This window comes from Meles meles, chromosome 6 (assembly GCF_922984935.1).
Source record: "Meles meles chromosome 6, mMelMel3.1 paternal haplotype, whole genome shotgun sequence".
NCBI classification, from domain to species: Eukaryota; Metazoa; Chordata; class Mammalia; order Carnivora; family Mustelidae; genus Meles; species Meles meles.
The window spans coordinates 74,072,007-74,092,986 of record NC_060071.1 but is presented as its reverse complement, the minus strand read 5'-3'; the positions used below and the strand labels follow the sequence as shown (position 1 = coordinate 74,092,986).

At 35.8% G+C, this 20,980-nt stretch overlaps 1 protein-coding gene across 4 annotated transcripts in view; it reads left to right on the top strand.

Moving 5' to 3' along the window:
* The window catches only part of DMXL2 (Dmx like 2), a 156,170-nt gene that overhangs the window by 112,392 nt on the left and 22,798 nt on the right, over positions 1-20,980 (top strand). For all 4 annotated transcript variants that reach the window (XM_046008047.1, XM_046008046.1, XM_046008049.1 and 1 more), the window contains exons 19-26: positions 1,504-1,614; positions 5,840-6,009; positions 9,210-9,307; positions 9,732-9,897; positions 12,212-12,476; positions 16,590-17,668; positions 18,051-18,242; positions 19,768-19,844. In XM_046008047.1, coding sequence (XP_045864003.1) covers positions 1,504-1,614; positions 5,840-6,009; positions 9,210-9,307; positions 9,732-9,897; positions 12,212-12,476; positions 16,590-17,668; positions 18,051-18,242; positions 19,768-19,844 — 2,158 coding nt within the window. The remainder of the gene's footprint in view (positions 1-1,503; positions 1,615-5,839; positions 6,010-9,209; positions 9,308-9,731; positions 9,898-12,211; positions 12,477-16,589; positions 17,669-18,050; positions 18,243-19,767; positions 19,845-20,980) is intronic.

Sequence of the window (20,980 nt, the reverse complement as noted above, 5' to 3'; positions counted from 1 at the left end):
AGCTTTTGCCTGTGACCTATTTTCCAAACATGTTTTAATTAAAACAAATCCTAGTGATTATGAGGTGGTGTATGCGATAGAGCAGGATTCTCCCCGTAATAGTCTTAATGAAGCCTTTGTTGAAAACTTTAGAGTTTTTACTCTGAGGTATCAAGAAAATGGGCCACAATCCATGAAAAATGCTTTGAACTTTCTGATTCAGAACTATATGATTGGCAGGGCAGTATCAAAATGGCTCATCCTGGTCATGGTGCCCTTTCATGAGGTGGCTAAGGCAGGACTTAATGTCTCCATTTCATAGGTGGGAAATTGAAGCTCTGAGTTTAAGTATGTTGCACGTCTCAGTCAGTGGATTCTAAGTAAATGAATTCTTCCCAGTGGAATTAAAGGCATTCCTGACTCTGCTTTCTCTCGCACGCCATATTCCAGTCTTTGGACATGTGCTACCAGTTCTCCCATATCCAGGATCCAGTCATTTTTCACCACTCCTCCTCTGGCCATTTCAGTCAGGTCACTGTACCCTCCTGCCTGCTTATAGACAAAGTCTCCAACACTGCTTAGTTCTTGTCACCTCAGTCTATTCTCCTGCCTACACCAGTGGCTTGCTATCTCACTTTAGAGTAGAAGCCAGACCCCTATGGAGGTCCACAAGGCCCCATGTGATCTCTGTTCATTTTCACTGACCTCCTTGTGTCCCAGAAAGACCCTAGACACATTCCTGTCTCAAGGTCTTTGCACATTTTGTTTCCTCTGTGTGGAATGTACATTTTTCCAAATTTATGCCCGGCATAATTTGAGAATTTAAAACATTTTATTTTCTTCTAGAAAATATTATTTGATTTAACATTCTTAGTACTCCTAAGTGGCAGTTACTGTGCTGAGTGCTGCTCAGACTTTTGGATTGCTTTCCTCCAACAGTGGCTATAATTTTAATTAAACTCACCACACTTCATACCTTTGCGCAACTTTTAAATAGGAGTGAGTTTGTGAAATTAGGTTAAGGTTCAACCTTAGCTTTGTAAGACTAGCCTAGGGAATCGGATTTTAAATCTTTCATAGTACTGTATATCAGTTGAGCTAACCAGACTAGAAAATATTATCTTTTTATTAATAATGATAATAAGTGAGTAATTTCATTTTATATATGTAATTCCTGTGTTTTAAATCTCTTGCTGACCTTACATAGGAAATGCTCCTTAAGATTGTACCTAGCTTACTATAGTTAATATATTTTTTATTGGATTTCAAGATTTCATTTATTATGAGTAGCTGTAAGTACTGTTGTTACCTGTGTATTTTCCTCATTTTTCATTTGGGAGTTTTAGTATTTACAAACATTTTTTGTGAAGACATTTTTTTATAAAGATATTCAAGTATTGACAAAGCAATACACTCAAATATATATTTTGTGTAAATTATTATTGCTGAATTTAATGCTTATTTCCTAATTTTTTATTGGTTTGTGACCTTTTTCCTGAAACGTATTTTCTGTTTGCTTTGCAGGAAGAGACACACTAGACGAGTGTGGTTTGAGATACTTACTAGCTATGCGTTTGCACACATGCCTTTTGACATCACTGCCTCCTTTATACCGAGTACAGCTACTTCATCAAGGTATTTAACTCCTTGTTTGTAACTTTGCAAGACTTTTATTTCATATTGAAATGAAATATTTGTATGTACATTTGGGTAGAAGAATTAGCTAAGTCATTATATGCATTCTTATCATTAGCCTTAAGACCTTCCTGTCACATGGTGCCCACTGATCCTTCTTCTGTGCCTCTTTCAGCTCTATTCTGTGCCTTTGGCTCTTCTCTCTGTTTCTCAGACTTTACTCACTAACGTTGCAGTAGTTTAGGAGTAAACCTGGAATGCCTAAGGCTGTAAAAGTGGTCCCAAATTTCTTTGACATCTGATATCTTTTTTTAAAATGTTACGTGAATTTTGCCCGATGTTTTATTATTTCTGTTTATTTTAATGTAAGCATTATGTTATAAGTCCTATACTCACAAGTAAAGCTGATGTTTCGGGAATATGTGCCAGATAGTAATCCAGTAGATTTGCATACTTGGAGCATACTGCCACGCACGCTGATTTGAGGTGTAAGGATTTATGTCAGCCCCTTAATTTACAGATTATAAAACAAACTAGGGATGCCTGGGTGGCTCAGTTGGTTAAGTGCTGCCTTTCACTCGGGTCATAATCCCAGAGTCCTGGGATCAAGCCCTGCATCCGGCTCCTGCTCTGTGGGGAGCCTACTTCTCCCTCTGCCTCTTCCTGCTTCCCTGTCTCTTTCTCTCTCGCTGTCTATTGTGAATAAATAAATAAAATCTTCAAAAAAAATAGAATAGTGAAAAACTGAAACTATGAAGTGACCTGCCCAAGATATAGGGCTATTTATTAATAGAGGTTGGCATTAGAACCCCAGTCCAGTGCAGTCTTCATTAGACTATGTTCCTTTTGAAACCAGCCTCCTGGACACAGCCCCATAAATAGTGCTTTAGTATTGTAGGAACTAGAATACCAGGCTTTATAATTTGTTGTTCTTTTTTTTAAAATTTTATTTAGTTGACAGACAGAGATCACAAGTAGGTAGAGAGGCAGGCAGAGAGAGGAGGAAGCAGGCTCCCTGCGGAGCAGAGAGCCTGACGTGGGGCTCGATCCCAGGACCCTAGGATCATGACCTGAGCTGAAGGCAGAGGCCTTAACCCACTGAGCCACCCAGGCGCCCCTGTAATTTGTTGTTCTTACCCATAGCACTTACCCTTCACCCTCATAAATGTTCTTTGAAAATATAATTCTAAACAGCTGTATGATATTCTATCATGTTTCTAAACTGTGTTTCATCTGTCTAGTCCTTTATTTGTGAAACAGATTTGGCTGGTTTTCTATTTGAATGATCACTGTAATGAATGACCTTATAACTCTGCATACAAATATTCATGTATGTATCTGATTATTTCCTCATGTTACTTTTCCAACAGTGGAATTAATGAGTCAGAGGGCTTGAAAGTTCTTATTAACTCTTTTTTTTTTTGGAGGTAGTTGTTTGTTTTTATTTTTAATGTTTCAGTCAACACTTTGTTGCCAGATTGATTTTCTAACATAACTGAAACATAACTTTTCTGAACATAACTGTATCTTAGTATTTTTTTATTCAAGTATAATTAACATACAGTGTAGTTTCAAGTGTACAATACAATGAATCATCAATTCTGTACATTTTTCAGTGTTCATCAAGATAAATGTACTCTTAATCCCTGTCCTGTTTCTCCCATCTGCCCATCCACCTCCCCGCCAGCAACCACCAGTTCCCTGTATTTAAGAGTGAAATTTCTTAAGGCTTGATGAGTATTGCCTCAGACAGAAACACTGTACTCATTTACATTCCTGGAAACAGTGTTCTATGGTTCCAAAACTTAACCCATTGTGGACTTGATATTACCATTTTAAACAATCTGTGCCATTTGGTTAGGTTTAAAAAAATGGTATCTAGAGGTTCTTTTACACTTTAGTTTTAAATAATAGATGGTACTGAATCACTTAATGACAATTGTGGAATTGAAAACTCCATTTTCCCTTTGATACAGTTAAAACACTGGACATAAGTGACTGCTGTTATAAATGATGATCTTTGGAAGAGTTTTCAGGGGAAAAGTTCAGTAGATGGGATACAGATAGAAAGGCTAAGAAGAGCAGAGGAAAACTGCAAAGAATAGCCTGTTACTTGTAGGCAAAAAAGAAATCAGTAAATATCTATTCGTGCCCCTGTTCTTTTTTTTCTTCTTCTTCTTCTTCTTTTGTTTTTTTGAAGATTTTATTTATTTATTTGACAGAGATCACAAGTAGGCAGAGAGGCAGGAGCGGTGGGGGGAAAGCAGGCTCCCTGCTCAAGCAGGGAGCAGGGAGCCCAGTGTGGGGGCTCGATCCCAACACCCTGAGATCATAACCTGAGCTGAAGGCAAGAGGCTTAACCCATTGAGCCATCCAGGCGCCCCATTCTTTTTTTCCTTAATGTATATATATATATTTTGGTATTAAGCTATGGAGCAGGTCACCTTAAACTCTGTAGTTATGATTTTTTAATCTGTAAAATAGGGGGCTGATATAAATCCTTGTATCTCAAATCAGGGTGTGTGGCAGTACGCTACAAGTATGCAAATCTACTGGATTATCTGGCACATATTCCCGAAACATCAGCTTTACTTGTGAGTATATGACTTACAATGCAACGCTTATGTTAAAATAAACATAAATAGTTAGGCTTCCAAATACATTCACTGCTCTTTTAATCTTCTGAACCTAATTCCCCTGACATACCTGTTTGTTTTCTGTTTCTGCTTAATCATACCAAAAATTTAATGAATCACATTTCATTTAAGGATACAGAATGTAATATATTTTATATTATTCTTTATATTATAAATGTGCTTTTAGCAAAGGTATATTCTGTGCATTGCTATGTAATAGCAATTCTAAAGCAAAGTGTCAGTTATTTGATTATTTCTTAAATAATCAAATAATTGATTTGATTATTTCTTAAATATTTCTTAAATAATCAAATAAGTGATTATTTCTTAAATCAGGCAAAGATTTAAAAATTAATCTGCCTTTTAGGTTATGAAAAACTACAAATTAGTGTTAGCAAATTTTGACCATTTTCCCTTAAATTTATGGTGGCAGTCAAGGCTTGTTGCACTGATTTTTTTTTTTTTAATGCTCTGATTTCAGGCACTGTTGTATAGAAATGTTAGCAATGGGAAATTTAAAAAACTTAAGATTATTATTCAAAATGGTCATAATAGTTTTTCCTTTTATACCTTCTAAAGGAACTGTTGTGAAGCAATAGTGATTAGAAAATCTTTAAACTATATTGGAAGTCTATATAGTAGTTGTTAATGAAAAAATTACATGTAATAACACTGATGGTCTTCTAGCATTAAGAAGCCTGTGCTGTAATGTGACTATCATTGACTTCAGATATGAGGTCCAAAATGAGTCCATACAGGTGGTTACTTTGAACAGTCTGGCCTCTTTTCTAGTCTCCTCTGGGTATTTCCTGACATTCCCACTATCTGTCTCAATTTGTGTGTGTCGTTTCCCTCGTGTTTCCTCTCTACCTGCTCTAAGTGGAACAAAGTGTTATCAGTAGTTAAACTGTGGATAAACTCTCTTGTACTTCCAAGTCTGATGGCGTTGCCTCTAAATACAACCTAGATTCCTGTCAGTCTTCTACCAGGACAAAAAGAATTTGCCATATACTATTAGGCAGCTTTAAACTACTTTTAACCAAGATGCCAAAGGCAAAGGAATGTTGTCTCCTGGCTGTTGTTATTCCCTACAACTGTCTTGAAGGTTAGACCTTACTGTGAAATGATATTTAGCTCCTTGGCCAGAGGGATGAATGGGGCAGTTTTCACTATTCAGTGCTGGAGGATATGGTCTGCATTGCTGTGAAAAAATACCCAAGGACACAGGCCAAGATATTTTGACTTGACCAGAGCTTTCACTGTTGATAAGTTTGGTGTGTGTACGTATAAATGACTCGATGTTCAAATATCTTTCCTGTGATTAAGTTTTATTGTCTCTATTTTTGCAGAGAAAAAAAGTAAATACTTTGGAAAAAAGAGATTTTTTGGTTTTGTGTGTTCTGCCATTGCTCTTGTATTTAGAAGCTTACAGTGTAAAGTCCTTGAATGATGACTTTCTTTTACTCTTTTTTTTTCTGCTTGAAAATTCTTTCCAGAATGAAAGAATAAATACATGACTATATGAAAAATTGTTTTGTTCTTTTTTGGTAGAGTTCTGAAAAGGTTATTATTTTGTATTTCTAATTTAGGTGTGTCTACCTGCCATTTTGCCTGGGCTTTTCATTCTGAGGCTGAAGAAGAACTGATAAATATGATTCCGGCAATCCAGAGAGGGGACCCTCAGTGGTCTGAGTTAAGAGCTATGGGAATAGGTTGGTGGGTCAGGAATATTAACACTCTTCGAAGATGCATTGAAAAGGTAACTTTTCTTCATTAGAACCTCAAGTTAAAAAAAAAATCTTTGGGGCGCCTGTGTCGCTCAGTGGGTTAAAGCCCTGCCTTCGGCTCAGGTCATGATCCCAGGGTCCTGGGATCAAGCCCCGCATCAGGCTCTCTGCTCAGCAGGGAGCATGCTTCCCTTCCTCTCTCTCTGGTTGCCTCTCTGCCTACCTGTGATCTTTGTCTGTCAAATAAATAAAATCTTAAAAAAAAAAAAAAAATCTTTAAAAGATAAAAGATATTATCTTCCAGAAAATATGTAGTAGTTTGCACATCTTGAGATCTTGAGAATTTCTTAAATAGTAATTTTTGGAGATTCCAAAAACTTGACCTTTATAAAATGCCTGTGTAGTTTATCAATTGCCCTTTGCCATATATACTGAGTTTATAATATTTATGGAGTTGCATATTTTTTTGTTATCAGTTGAAGTGTGTCAACTAGTTGGAGAAAATTCAAAAATCTTTTTTTTAAATAACTTGAAGTTTGCAATGGATATGAAAAGTACAGCACAGGGAATATAGTCAGAAAGATTTTAATAGCATTGTATTGTGACAGATGGTGACTGCATATACTGTGGTGAACATTGTATAATGTATAGTATTGTCGAATCACTGTTATACACCTGAAACTGCTTTAACACTGTATGTTGATTGTATTTCAATAAAAATATTTACAAAAGAAAACACAAAAATCTAAATTTAGAAAACAAACTTCAGTTCTTACCAGATAGCACATTATAGATCCAAAAATTATTTTTTATATAAAGGATTCTCTGTATGGCTAGGTTAATAAATAGCAAACTTCCTTTGTACACTTAAAATACCATTCAATAAAAGGTTTTGATTTGTGTGCACTTGAAGAATGTATCTATAGCAGCAAACTAAACATGCTGTAAAATTTTTTATGACAGGCTTTCGGAATCTGTTTTCTGGTAGATTCCCTTTAGAAAAAGTTTGTTCAATAATTTGTTAGTGGAAGGTGAAAATTCCTTCAGTGTTGCAGAAACAAACTGTTATTGAGCACCTACTGTGTGCCAGGTTGGTGCTAGTTGCTCTTCACAACTTATTTCATATAATCATCTTACTGGCCCTGCATGGCCATCTCTATTTCCACCTGATGGACTAGGGCTAGAGAGGTGAGGTAACCCGCCCAAGCTCCTGGCATTTGTAAGTGTTAGACTATTCTAACTAACTTTGTAAGTGTTAGCCTATTCTACTCTACTGGGGTTAGAAAAGTGGAATTCTCATTATTTACTTGTAGGAGCTCATCAGAATTCCCAGGAGTACAATTAATGATACTACATTTCGTGAAGTACAGATTTATTTCTCCCAAGAGAAATTCATTCCTGTACAGTAGTAGTCATCAGATTTTATTGTCAGAAGAATCAGCTGGCAAACTCACTTAAAATGCATATCCTCCAGGCCAATTTTCATTTGGTAGGTTGAGCATAGCTAGGGATGTGCGGTCTTCATCTCAGCATCCTGAGATTCTGGTGTTCATTGTGGCCCTTGGATCAGTTTGAAATGTGAGCACAGAAGTGTCATTTTCCTGTTACATGCAAAGTTGCCAATAAGATAACCAGTGTTTCTCTCCTCAAAATAGCACAAATGTAAGAAGGAGTTTATTCTCATACCAACCAAGTAATATAGCTTCTGGTGTATAGGGAAAGTTAATTGTTACAGCATGTAAATGACACAGTATCTACATTAAATTTTTTATACTCTGAAGCAATGGAGAAAAGAGGACATATTTTCTCTGAAATGTTTCAGATTTTGGCTACAAAGATCTCCTTAATTTCTTGTCAGCAATCAGTTGTGTCATATTATTTCTGATATGTACATAGGATTTAATTCCACACGAAGTATATCTCTTAAAATTGCGTCAAAGGGATACATGAATTTTTTGCCTTGAGATATATATTATAAATCCTTAGCGAAACATGAATAAAACTTTCTCTGAAAATTATTAAACATCAAAATACTAAGTTAAATGATTGAAGATAGAGAAAATATTAAAAAAGAAGAGAAATAAACAGGTATTGAGAATACAGCATTTTCATGATGCAGTTTCTCTGTCTTCCATTCCTTGGTAGTTTTCTGCTTCACCATTAGTCACTGTGAACTAATAAAACATCTGTTGTTTTTTATTGTGATATCTCTCAGCTTAGTGATTTGCAGAAGTTATCTAAGTGTCCTTGAAAAATTAAGATACTGTCTGTATGGTAATTTTGTTCAAAACAGTATAATTATGTATAATAATGTTATTGGCTTAATTTTTAAACTTAACTCTGAGTTGATTGGTTCTGCATGAATTCAGCAACTCTTTAAGCTCTGAGGAGATTAATGAATCATGTGCTCATTAAGACTCTTTGTCATGGAATTTCTAAGAATTGAAATTTGTAAGCGCTTGAAAATAATGGAGCTTCAACCGTCTGTGTTAATTACATGCCAGAAAGGTGTCAGTTTCTAGAATAGTCAAAATTTGATTGGAAAAATACCAGAAAAGAATGTTTCTTTAAAAAGTATGTTTAAAAAAACACTGGAACACTCACTTATTTTTGTCTATAGTTGTTTACGTGTGTGTATATAATTGATATTTATTCACAGATGTCTGTATCAGTATGAGTTAAGAGAGCTTTGAATTGTGAAATCACATTGACTATGAAAGTTAGCATTTTAACTTTTACAAAACATTAAGAAATGTAACATTTAATTTTCAAGAAAAAGATCACATCTGTTGAATATTCTGCCTTCTTTTTTGTTTCATGTGGTAGACAGTTTTATTACTTCCTGGGTTCTAATACCTTTTCCACCCCTTACTGTGTGACCTTAGGCAGTTCACTTAACCTCTCTGTGTCTCCATTGCTGCCTTTGTAAAATGGGGATAATCTTCATGGATTGTGGTAATTTAATAAGATAAATAAAAGGCACTTAGACTGGTGCCTGGTACGTGGAAGTAATTAGTAAATTGCTAGTTGCTATTATTATTTTTATTATAATTACTGGCATACGAATGGTTGTCTCTCAGAGCTACTGGAGATTGTGGAATATAGCCAACTTTTCTCATCTCCATGGTTACTATCAGCGTTGTAAGAGCAGGGAAGCATTAATTGTTGGTTAATTGGTTGTAATTCTTTTATCAAATAGTTAATTTAATAGATTGTTTTATTTACCATTTAGGTTGCCAAAGCTTCTTTTCAGAGGAACAATGATGCCTTGGATGCTGCGCTATTCTATCTTTCCATGAAGAAGAAAGCAGTAGTGTGGGGTCTGTTTAGGTAAGTTCCCTCAACAATGAACATGATTGACTGGGATGAAGATTGTGCTGCAGATATTCTGATGCCAGTTCTTTTGAAAGTACTTAGGTACACGAGTGTGATCAGATCAGCTTCCTTTTCTGTATTCTAATTCCTTTATCTGCAAAAAATGGGTATAATATTGGTTCAGTGTAACCTAAAGGGTAGGATGTTGTTAAAAAAAGAAGTTGATAAAAGCACTTTGAAAAGTAAACAGTGTGTCCTGTTTATGTTTATGCAAGGAGTTTGAGCTTTCCTTACCACAAGTGAAGAGAAGCTTGGTAAGAGTTACCTATTACTGAAGTTATTTTAGGTGGGTGTTTGAGGTTATTTTCACATGTTCTGCAAAGGATTCAAAATATTTTAGATTTCCCTTTACCACTGATACTTGTGTTCTTGTTTCCAGATCACAGCATGATGAAAAGATGACAACATTTTTTAGCCACAACTTTAATGAAGATAGGTGGCGTAAAGCTGCTTTGAAAAATGCTTTCTCTTTACTTGGAAAACAACGCTTTGAACAATCTGCTGCTTTTTTCTTGTTAGCTGGTTCATTGAAAGATGCTATAGAGGTACAAATAAGAAAACATGCTGTGAGATACTTGGAGGAGATAGAAAACCTGAAGATGTTATAGAGTAGACTGATTTTCTTTCTTTCTTTTTTTTTTTTTTTTTAGTTTGTAGTACTGAAATTTATTTTACTACTTGGATTATAAATTAAAATTTTTTAAAGATTTTGTTTATTTGACAGATCACAAGTAGACAGGCAGGCAGAGAGAGAGGGAGAAGCAGGCTCCCCACTGAGCAGAGAGCCCAATGCGGGGCTTGATCCCAGGACTCTGGGATCATGACCTGAGCTGAAGGCAGAGGCTTAACCCACTGGGCCACCTAAGCGCCCTAAATTAAATTTTTTTAAATCAGAAAACTTGTGTGTAATAAATTAGGTTACAGATTTGTAAAGCTCATTATAATGTAATTCTACATACTGAATTGCCTTTTTGTTTTTAAAAGATTTTATTTATTTATTTTGAGAGAGAGAGCGAGTAAGAGTGAGCATGAAAGGGTAGAAGGTCAGAGGAAGAAGCAGACTCCCTGTGGAGCTGGGAGCCTGATATGGGACTCGATCCCGGGACTCCAGGATCATGACCTGAGCCAAAGGCAGTCGCTTACCCGACTGAGCCACTCAGGCACCCTGAGTTGCCTTTTTAAAAAAAAAATTATCTTCAGTTGGATTGTAATTTTCTGTCCTATGTTTGTAAAGACAGAGAATACAGAGAACTGAAATAGTGGTGTAGTGATAAACGAAATTATAAATCAATTCAGGTGTGAAACATAAACCAAAAGTTTTTATATAGAGAATATTGCATTTCAAGTGTGTGTGTGTGTGTGTGTGTGTGTGTATATATATGACTAATGAATATTTTCTTCCTAGCCATCTTATGATTCCGAACTATTTGAAGTGTGTATAGGTCACAACCTCCTTCTCTGGGGTAGATAGGCAGCTACTTTAAGTTCTTTTTTTTCTAAATGAAATTCATAGATAAGGAATTGAAATTGCTATTTGTATTGTTTTGTAATGTAGTTGTCTTAGCTATTGAAAAATGAATGAAGAGGTAAAACTGCATTTTTTGATACATACACCTGGCAGTTGATTATGAGAGAAGTTATAGGGGCACCTGGGTGGCCCAGCTGGTTGAGCGTCTGGCTCTTGATTTAGGTTCAGGGTCCTGAGATCGAGCCCCACGTCAAGCTCCATGATCAGTGGACAGTCAGCTTGAGATTGTCCTCCATCTGACCCTCCTCCCCTTTCCCCGCTCGCTTATTCTTGCTCATAAATAAATAAATCTTTAAAAAAGAGAGAAATTATGAATGTTACTGTTTATTTATGAGATCTTCCCCCTAAGATACTTACTGTTATTATGAACAATCCATACCAGTAAGGGAAAAATAGAAATAATTGGAAGTAATACATGATAGAAGAAAAAGGAAATATCCAACAAAAAGAAATTCTCTGCATTTAGAATTAGTCACATTTTCAAAAATTATCTCTGGTGTATGATTTTTTAAAATAACGAATATTTATAATTTTGAAATAGGAAGCTTCAGGTAATCAGGAGAAGAAGAGAAATGTTGATTGAGCGATGATTTTATTGCCTGAATGACCTCAAATTTTCTATATGAGTAATTACATTAGAATATAAATTAGTGTAGGGGCGCCTGGGTGGCTCAGTGGCTTAAGCCTCTGCCTTCGGCTCAGGTCATGGTCTCAGGGTCCCGGGATCAAGCCCCGCATCCGGCTCTCTGCTCAGCGGGGAGCCTGCTTCCTCCTCTCTCTCTGCCTGCCTCTCTGCCTACTTGTGATCTCTGTCTGTCAGATAAATAAATAAAATCTTAAAAAAAAAAAAAAGAATATAAATTAGCGTAAATAGAATATATGGCTTTATTTCATATGTTATTTGTTACTTAATTAGAAGATTCTTTTAAAATAGTAATAGTTATATTTATGTGGACATGTATTTGGGAATTAAGAGGAACTGATATATACAAATTCAAATGCCATAAGTATATTTAATTTTAAATTTAATTTTAAATTAGTATTATTAATTTAAATTGACCTAAGTCTGAGGTGATGTTGATATTTGTCTTATGCTTATTTTATAAATGATCTTTCTAGGCCAGAAACTGCTAAGTTCTAGCTTCTTATTCTTTTTATAGCTATTCTTTAATCTCCTATCAGGTAGTCATTTGCTTGAATCACTGTCTCAACCTCTGCATCCCTCCCACCACTATAAGAATATATATGGTAGATTTCAGGATATCAGTGGAGTATTCCATATTGCTAAGTAATTATCATTAAATAAGTATTTCTTAATATTGAATTTACAGGTATGTCTTGAAAAAATGGAAGATATTCAGCTAGCCATGGTTATTGCCCGTTTGTATGAATCTGAATTTGAGACGTCATCCACTTATATATCCATCCTAAATCAGAAGATTCTGGGTTGCCAAAAGGATGGCTTAGGATTCGATTGCAAAAGATTACATCCTGACCCTTTCCTGCGTAGTCTTGCCTACTGGGTAATGAAAGATTATACCCGAGCTTTGGACACATTATTGGAGCAGACTCCAAAGGAGGATGATGAACATCAAGGTAGGACATTTCTAGGTTTCTCTTTTTTTTTTAGGATATTATTTTTAAGTAATTTCTGCACCCGGGGTGGGGTTCACACATATGAAAAGAGTCATAAGCTACCAACTGAGCCAGCCAAGTGCCCCTCTTTTTCTTTTTTAAAAGAAGGCTGTTTCTGAACTTTAATGTTTATTTAGGGAAAAAAATACAAAACAAAAACCAATTATATTGAACTGAAGCATACATGATGTTTACATATTGTATCGCTCTTTCCATATAATCATACAGCTGGTGTTTTGTTTTGTTTCTTAAGTAGAAATTTTGGCTGTTGCATGCACTGGTTTAGTGCATGGACCTTTATTCTTGTATGATAAGCTTTCTTTACTTCTAGTTATCCCAAATAATTTAGATTTTTTTGAAGCATCTGGAGGGCATTTATTAACACTCTTTGCAATATTTTTTTAAAAATGGAACATTCTAAGTGTTTGTCAATAGAATAGTTAAATGAATTATAGTATATCCATACTATAGAAGTAACGTGCCTTTAGAAATGCTAATGTGTTAATATGTGCTGTAGTAGTTAGTGAAACAAGTGAGGCATAATTCTTGTTGCCTTTTATTTACCTAGGCATGTCGCAATCATGTGTGTGTGTTTACCTACTGGGTCGAGTCTCATTCTTCCTCTCCCTTTGTTGTTTTCTGGAATAAATCAAAAGAAACTGAATACAGGGGTGTCTGGGTGGCTCAGTCAGTTAAATGCTCAGATCGTGACCTCGGGGTTGTGGGATCCAACCCCATGCTGGGCTCAGTGCTGCTTAAGAACCTGCTTGGGGGGGGGGGGGTGGGAGGTTGAGGAACCAGGTGGTGGGTAATAGGGAGGGCATGTACTGCATGGAGCACTGGGTGTGATGCCAAAACAATGAACACTGTTATGCTGTAAATAAACAAATAAATGAATTAAAAAAAAAAAAGGGCACAAGGAAAAAAAAAAAAGAACCTGCTTAAGATTCTCTCTCTCCCCCGCCCCCCTCCTGACTCCTGCTCATTCTTGCTCTCTCTTAAAAAAATAAAATAAAAAAGAAACTGAAAACTGGTTACTGGTTACCATTGGAGAATAGATGTGGGGGAGATTCAAGCTTTTACTTTGCATTTTCCTTGCATACAAGCAAAATGCATACAAGCATTTTCTTTGCAGAGTTATAACTGGATGATGAGTATTAGTACTTGGAGGGCACTTGTGATAAGCACTGGGTGTTACATATAAGTGATGAATCACTGAATTCTACGCCTGAAACCAGTATTACCCTATATGTTAACAAGAATTTAAATAAAAACTTAAATTTTTTGTTATGTATTATTTTTAAATGCAAAAAACCCCTACATGGATAAAGAGATTAGGGACCCATTTTTACTTTCTTCTTTATAAAGAAGAAATATTTTAATAAATAGTATTAAAAATTTTAGAGGAAAGGATATTAAACCTTTAGAAGAAAAATAAGTATCTGAGTTTCCCAGGTAATTTTAATAAAATGCGCACATTTTTATGGAAGGAAGGTTCTTTTTATTTCTGTTTTCTAGGTTAATTTTTAAAAACTTGTTATTGTGGAAACTGCAAATATAGTAAAAGAGTGAATAATATATACTGAAAGTCTGTGAATCCATCACCCAACTTCAGTAGCTATCCACTTAGACTGACTTTGCGTCATATATACACCATCCTTTTTACCTCCTCTCGTTCTCAACATTGATTTGTTTTGAAGCAAATTTCAGCATATCATTTCTTTTATAAATATTTCAAAATGAATCTCTAAAAAGTAAGGACTCTTAAAACAACACATGTCACCGTAACAAAATTTGATTAGTAATCATGAAATGGGCAGTGTTCAGATTTTCCTGGTTGTCTCATAAAATCTTATACAATTAATTTGTTTGAATCAAGATTCAGATGAGGCATATATGTTCAATGGGTTGAGGTGCCTCTTTTATCTATTTGATTTTCTTTTAAAATTGTATTGATATGTGAGTGAGAGTGCAAGCGGGAGGGGGTGTGGTAGAGGGAGAAACAGACTCCCTGCTGAACAGGGAGCCCCGCAAAGGACTCAATCCCAGGATCATGACCTGAGCTGAAAGTAGATGCTTAACCAATGGAGCCACCCAGGTGCCGTCTTTCGTCTACTTTGATCTACAGTTTTTCCTTCTTCCTTTTTCTTGTTCTTGTAATACATTTGTTAAAAAATGTTCACTTTATGGTTTCTCAATTTTTTAGAATTTGTTGGTTTTGTCCCTTTTGTGTCACTTCGTGTGTTCCCCCCCCATGTTCTCTATATGTCCTATAAATTGTTAATTAAGATTCTAGATGCTTTTATTAGATTTTTGGCAGAAATATTTTATGGTGATGTGGAGTACTTTTGTCAGGGAACACATATTGTTTGCTTGTTTTGCTTTTTGTTGCATTAACAGCCATCAGTTATCACTGCATAGATCCTTTATTTCATTAATGTTTATAAAATGATGATATTCTAATTGCATCATTTTATTCTTCCTTTACGAGTTGAAATACTTCTCTAGAAGTACATTCTCCCTTAGCTCTTTGATTACTCTAAAATCCAGTAGTATACCTAGTGAAGGAAACATCAATGTTTGATTCTTTCACTTTTATCAGTTTTCAAAATAATAATTTGGTTCACTAACATACTACAAAGGCAACTTAGCTTTTATATTTATTTGAGTTATTTGAACTCACAGATTTAGATAGATTTGTGTTTGAATCCATTGTGGTTTATTATTGTGGATGCTCAGATTATCTCACTTTTAACCAGTGGGAGCCTCTACAAGTTCTTGAATCCTTTTGGTGTTATTCCTTGATAGTTTCTTTGCTTTCTGTTAGGGCATGCTGTTTTAGGCTCCTCTTGTAGCCTGGAAATGGCCATTCTCTCTAAGAATCCTTGTTCCTTTGAATGGGGAATAATAGAGACTACATCCTGGGCATACATATCCTCATTTGCTGTTGGTTTGGTCATTGTGTCTATGCTGTTTTCGTGAATGGAGCCAGGATTTTTTTTTTAACCTGAGAATTCGTGAGTTCACATTGAAATTTTTATTTCAGTGTAGATATAGATTTCTTTTTGAATTTCTTATTTGTGTCTTAAAATGAAAAGTTTGAATTCTCATAGCCTTAACATATTTGTTATTTTATATGTATATGGTAGGTTCAGAATAAAGATGCAAAAATTTTTCATAGCAACATGATTACTGAGGACAGTTTAAGCTGTGATTTTTGTTTTTATGGTATATCCCAGTAAGGATGTGTAGCCAGATTACTTATTTTTTTTTTTAAAGATTTTATTTATTTATTTGACAGACAGAGATCACAAGTAGGCAGAGAAGCAGGCAGAAAGAGAGGAGGAAGCAGGCTCCCTGTTGAGCAGAGAGCCCGATGCGGGGCTCGATCCCAGGACCCCACTGAGCTACCCAGGCGCCCCCAGATTACTTATTCTAAAGTCACTTTATAGTATTTCTTTGTGTGGTTATGCAGCAAACTTGACATACAGAATCACTTATTTAATTTTGCTGATGCTTTTTTGTGATTTTTTTCAATTTTTTTCTGTTAAAATTATATAATATATTGGGGCACCTGGGTGGCTCAGTGGGTTAAAGCCTCTGCCTTCAGCTCAGATCATGATCCCAGGGTCCTGGGATCGAGCCCCGCATCAGGCTCTCTGCGCAGCAGGGAGCCTGCTTCCTCCTCTCTCTCTGCCTGCTTCTCTGCCTACTTGTGATCTCTGCCTGTCAAATAAATAAATAAAATCTTTAAAAAGAAAATTATATAAAATATTGACATGGCTTTGAAATAAAATATATAAAACCACGGTATTTTCAGAGGGATCTAGCTTCTTTCCATTCCTATTGGAATCTGATCTCTCCATTCCTATTCTTCCCTCCCTTTTTAGGGAACCAACTAAACATATTTTTTGGGGGTATTTTCTTTCTATTTAAAAAATAGAAGCAATATTAAAAATAAACATAAATAATATTTAAGTATCCTTTATTTTGAGGAAATGCTGACATATTTATTTTTATATTTTAAGTACAAATTAACATAATACCTTGTGATTGTATGTTTTACTTCTGTAGTTATCATCAAATCTTGTAACCCAGTGGTGTTTAGTTTCTACAACTACCTTCGAACACATCCTTTGCTTATTCGAAGAAACCTTGCCTCCCCTGAAGGAACTTTGGCAACCTTAGGTCTCAAAACTGAAAAAAACTTCATTGATAAAATTAACCTTATAGAAAGGAAATTATTCTTTACCACCGCCAATGCTCATTTTAAAGTTGGATGCCCTGTTCTAGCCTTGGAGGTACTTTCCAAAATTCCAAAAGTTACCAAAATATCTGCCTTACCTTCGAAAAAAGGTCAGCCTGACTTGATTCCTAAAAAGACAGATGGTGAACCTTCAGAATCAAAGACTATGAGCGATGACAGTGGACGTTCTGGCATTGACTGGTCTGGTGTAACTTCATCACAGTTTGACTGGAGCCAGCCAACAGTAAAAGTGGATGAGGAGCCTCTTAATCTTGATTGGGGTGAAGAGCATGACAGTGCCTTAGAAGAAGAGGAAGAAGATGCTGCTGGTTTAATAATGAAAAGTGCAGTTGCCAGGGAGACAGACAGACAAGATCAGAAAGCCTCAGACCCTAATGTATTACTGACTCCTCAGGAAGAGGATTGTCTGGAAGGTGATACTGAAGTCGACGTGATTGCTGAGCAATTAAAATTCAGAGCTTGTTTAAAGATTCTTATGACTGAGCTAAGAACACTGGCTACAGGTTATGAAGTAGATGGTGGAAAACTCAGATTTCAGCTTTATAACTGGCTTGAAAAGGAAATTGCTGCCTTGCATGAGATATGTAACCATGAATCAGTTATTAAAGAATATGCCAGGAAAACCCATCCCAAGGTAGAGAGCGATCTTCTGGACCAGGAAGAGATGATGGACAAACCAGATATAGGTTCCTATGAGCGCCACCAAATAGAAAGACGGAGATTGCAGGCAAAACGGGAACATGCAGAAAGACGGAAGTTGTGGTTACAGAAAAACCAAGATCTCCTGAGAGTGTTTCTTAGTTACTGTAGCCTTCACGGGGCCCAGGGTGGTGGTCTGGCCTCGGTAAGGATGGAACTCAAATTTTTGCTACAAGAATCACAGCAGGTAATGACTTCACGCTTGTTTTCAATCTTAGTTATTTTAATGGCTCTTTATACCAGTTAGCCTAAATATGTCTAGCCCCTTGGTTTGTAGGAGGAGGATGTTTCTGCTCTGCATGGGTCTGTGGAGATCAGAGCTTTAGTGAATATGAGTAGGTGTAACAGCGGAGGGCACAGCTGTGCCCTACTCATCTTTCTATCTTCTGCATCTCGCAGAGCAACTGGTACAGGTTGGGTGCTCAATAAATTTTTGTAGAATGAGTGAATAAATACATACAGCTTTTATTCAGTTGTTCATCACCAATATTTTTATCATGTAACTACTAACTGATTTTTTTTCTCCATTTTAACTGCTCTGAAAAAAAATAATCCACTGTAACCCACAGGAGACCACAGTGAAGCAACTCCAGTCTCCACTTCCGTTGCCCACCACTCTACCTCTGCTTTCAGCAAGTATTGCTTCGACAAAAACAGTCATAGCTAACCCTGTATTATACCTAAATAATCACATCCACGATATACTTTACACTATTGTTCAGATGAAAACACCACCTCATCCTAGTGTCGGAGATGTGAAGGTAATGTAAAGTTTATGATCGGTTGATAATGTATACACTGAGAAGGTAAATATGTTAAACTTGTCTTCTGGTTTGAACTTGGAGGAAGTTTCTTAAAGTGCTCCTCATCTTCTACTTCCCCAATCGTGGGCAGTGGAAGACTTTATGGAAAAGTAATTTGAGACAGAGAAATACTTTTTGATTATACAGTTTTCTAGACCATATTCTTGCCTCTTAATATTCCTTTAAATCTTCCATTTCCCTTAAATGAACCATTAATTTAGAAATTTTGTTAATGACTGTATGCCAGGATATTATGAGAATATAAGCTCAGGAGTATCTTTGGCAGAACCATGACTGATCACAAATATCCCAGAGAAAGTATCCTCACTGCTATTTCCCTGACGATTATGTGTTTTGGTGGCTCTGCTGTATTAGGGGCAAACAGGGGTTTGACAGACTTACTACCCCCAAATGAAACCCCATACCCTGTGCTGAAAACTCAAGAACAGGTAGATTCAAAGAAAACACTAGGAAGCTTGGGAGGATTTGGAACCAATCAGACTACCTCTGTGCTACCCTGTGTGTATTGGTGCTACACTATTCCAGTTCCAGTGGCTAATGTCATTTCCAGTCCCCAACATTTTTGGTTTTTACTTCTCTTGTTTAAAAGGCACATTTGACCTCTGGTAGTGCATTCTTCTGAAGGACCCCCAATTTATTGGTTACATCAGCCTATTAGAGACTTCTAATCCATAGCGTGAATTAATCTGTATTAGTGTTTTAGCAGAGATTACTTAAATTATTTCTTAGATGAATGTGAACACTTGGAAAAGGCATTAAATGCATATAAATTCTAAGTAAACATTTCCATCTCCTAGAAATTTGGATAAGGCTTTCAAAGAGGATGAAACTATTTCTAAGGTCCCATAAAATTTAAGACTTTATGAGTCTGAAAATGTTGATTCAATATGTTTATTTTTTAGGATGTAGTTTCTATACTGATAATTTTTAAACTTTCTAAACTTAAAATTCTGAGAGTATGCACTAGTCATAAGTACTGAATAAACTACTTGCGCTCTGAAAAATCAGCCACTTCACACAGTGATTGATATATCTAAACATTTAATTCAGTCTTATTGATAAGATCAAGTATTTATTTTCATCAAGGGAAATTTTATAAGGCAGTTTAAGTAAAAGCTCAGAAAATTGTGTACCATTTTGGTTCTGCTTTTTTGGAATATTAATCTTTAAGCTAACCATTACTAGGTAGAGCAGGCCCAGTAATAGATGAATATTGGCACTTTGCTCAGGCTCACAGTGAGTAAATATTTGATAAAGATGTGTCTGAATCAGTTAGCTTTGTTGTGGGCATGCATATTTAGTTGGGTGAGTATTATTTTAGAAGATTTAAAGTAGAGTTAATAGTCTAGGATCTAGTCTTATTTATAATATTGCTAGTTTGCTTGGTATTTTCTAATAGGTAAGATATTACTGCTATATAGAAATGTCCGTATGAAACGTAATTGTGGCTGTTTGGTTTCAGGTGCACACACTTCATTCACTAGCAGCATCACTTTCTGCATCAATTTACCAGGCATTATGTGACAGTCATAGCTACAGGTAAAAAAAAAAAAAAAAAATCGTGCTAAGTTATTAATACAGCAAAAGCATTCAACTGTGGAAGAGTTATATCAAAGTTCTATTTCCTAGGGATGGAAACATCCTCAAATATGACTGCCATGGGGATGCCTGGGTGCTCAGTCAGTTGAGTGTCTGCCTTGGGCTCGGGTCATGATCTCAGGGTCCTTGGATTGAGTCCCACAGCAGGTTCCCTGCTCAGTGAAGAGCCTCCTTTTCCCTCTGCCTGCTGCTCCCCCTGCTTGTGCTCTCTCTCTCTCTCTCTGACAAATAGGTAGTTAAAAAAACAAAATATGACTGCCATGTATACTCTAATAGGTGAGAGAGAATGAGAAATAAAATAACTTGTTTAATTTAGCTGTCACCTGGGCACTTGGGTGGCTCAGTGGGTTAAGCCTCTGCCTTCAGCTCAGGTCATAATCTCAGGGTCCTGGGATCGAGCCCCACATCGGGCTCTCTGCTTAGCAGGGAGCCTGCTTCCCCCTCCCCCTCTGCCTGCCTCTCTGCCTGCTTGTGATCTCTGTCTGTCAAATAAATACAATCTTAAAAAAAAACTTTAGCTGTCACCTAGTAACAACAGAGACATATAAAAAATTACAAATAGTAAATGGCAATTATCATCATCACTGTCTTTTTTGATTTTAAAAGAATTTCTTCTCTTCAAAATAATTTATGATATGAAGTTTTCTAATTTTTTTTTCCTTAAGAACCACTTCTTTTAGAATTGGATTAGCTCCTATTTGTTTAATTGGTTTTCAGTTGAAAGAGGAAGCACTTTTAAAAAAACTCAAAAAGTACATTTCTTACATAGAATTACTAAAATCAGTTTTACTTACCCACTTACATATAATATAAAAGTCTTTGGAAGTGATATTAATGTGAGGTAATGGTTAAAATTTTCCTAAAGGTCATATTACTTTTATCAGTATATAATGTGTGTTTTAATGATGAGGGCAGTGTAAGTAGTAAGAGATTGAATGACTTGGAAGGATAACTTTGCTTTAAATGAATTATATTAAATGAAAAGTTTGTAATATAAATAGAATCACATTAAATTTATATTAAACAAAAGTCTCTATTTTTTCTTGTAAATTTAGCAGCTTTTTGTGAGAAGACTT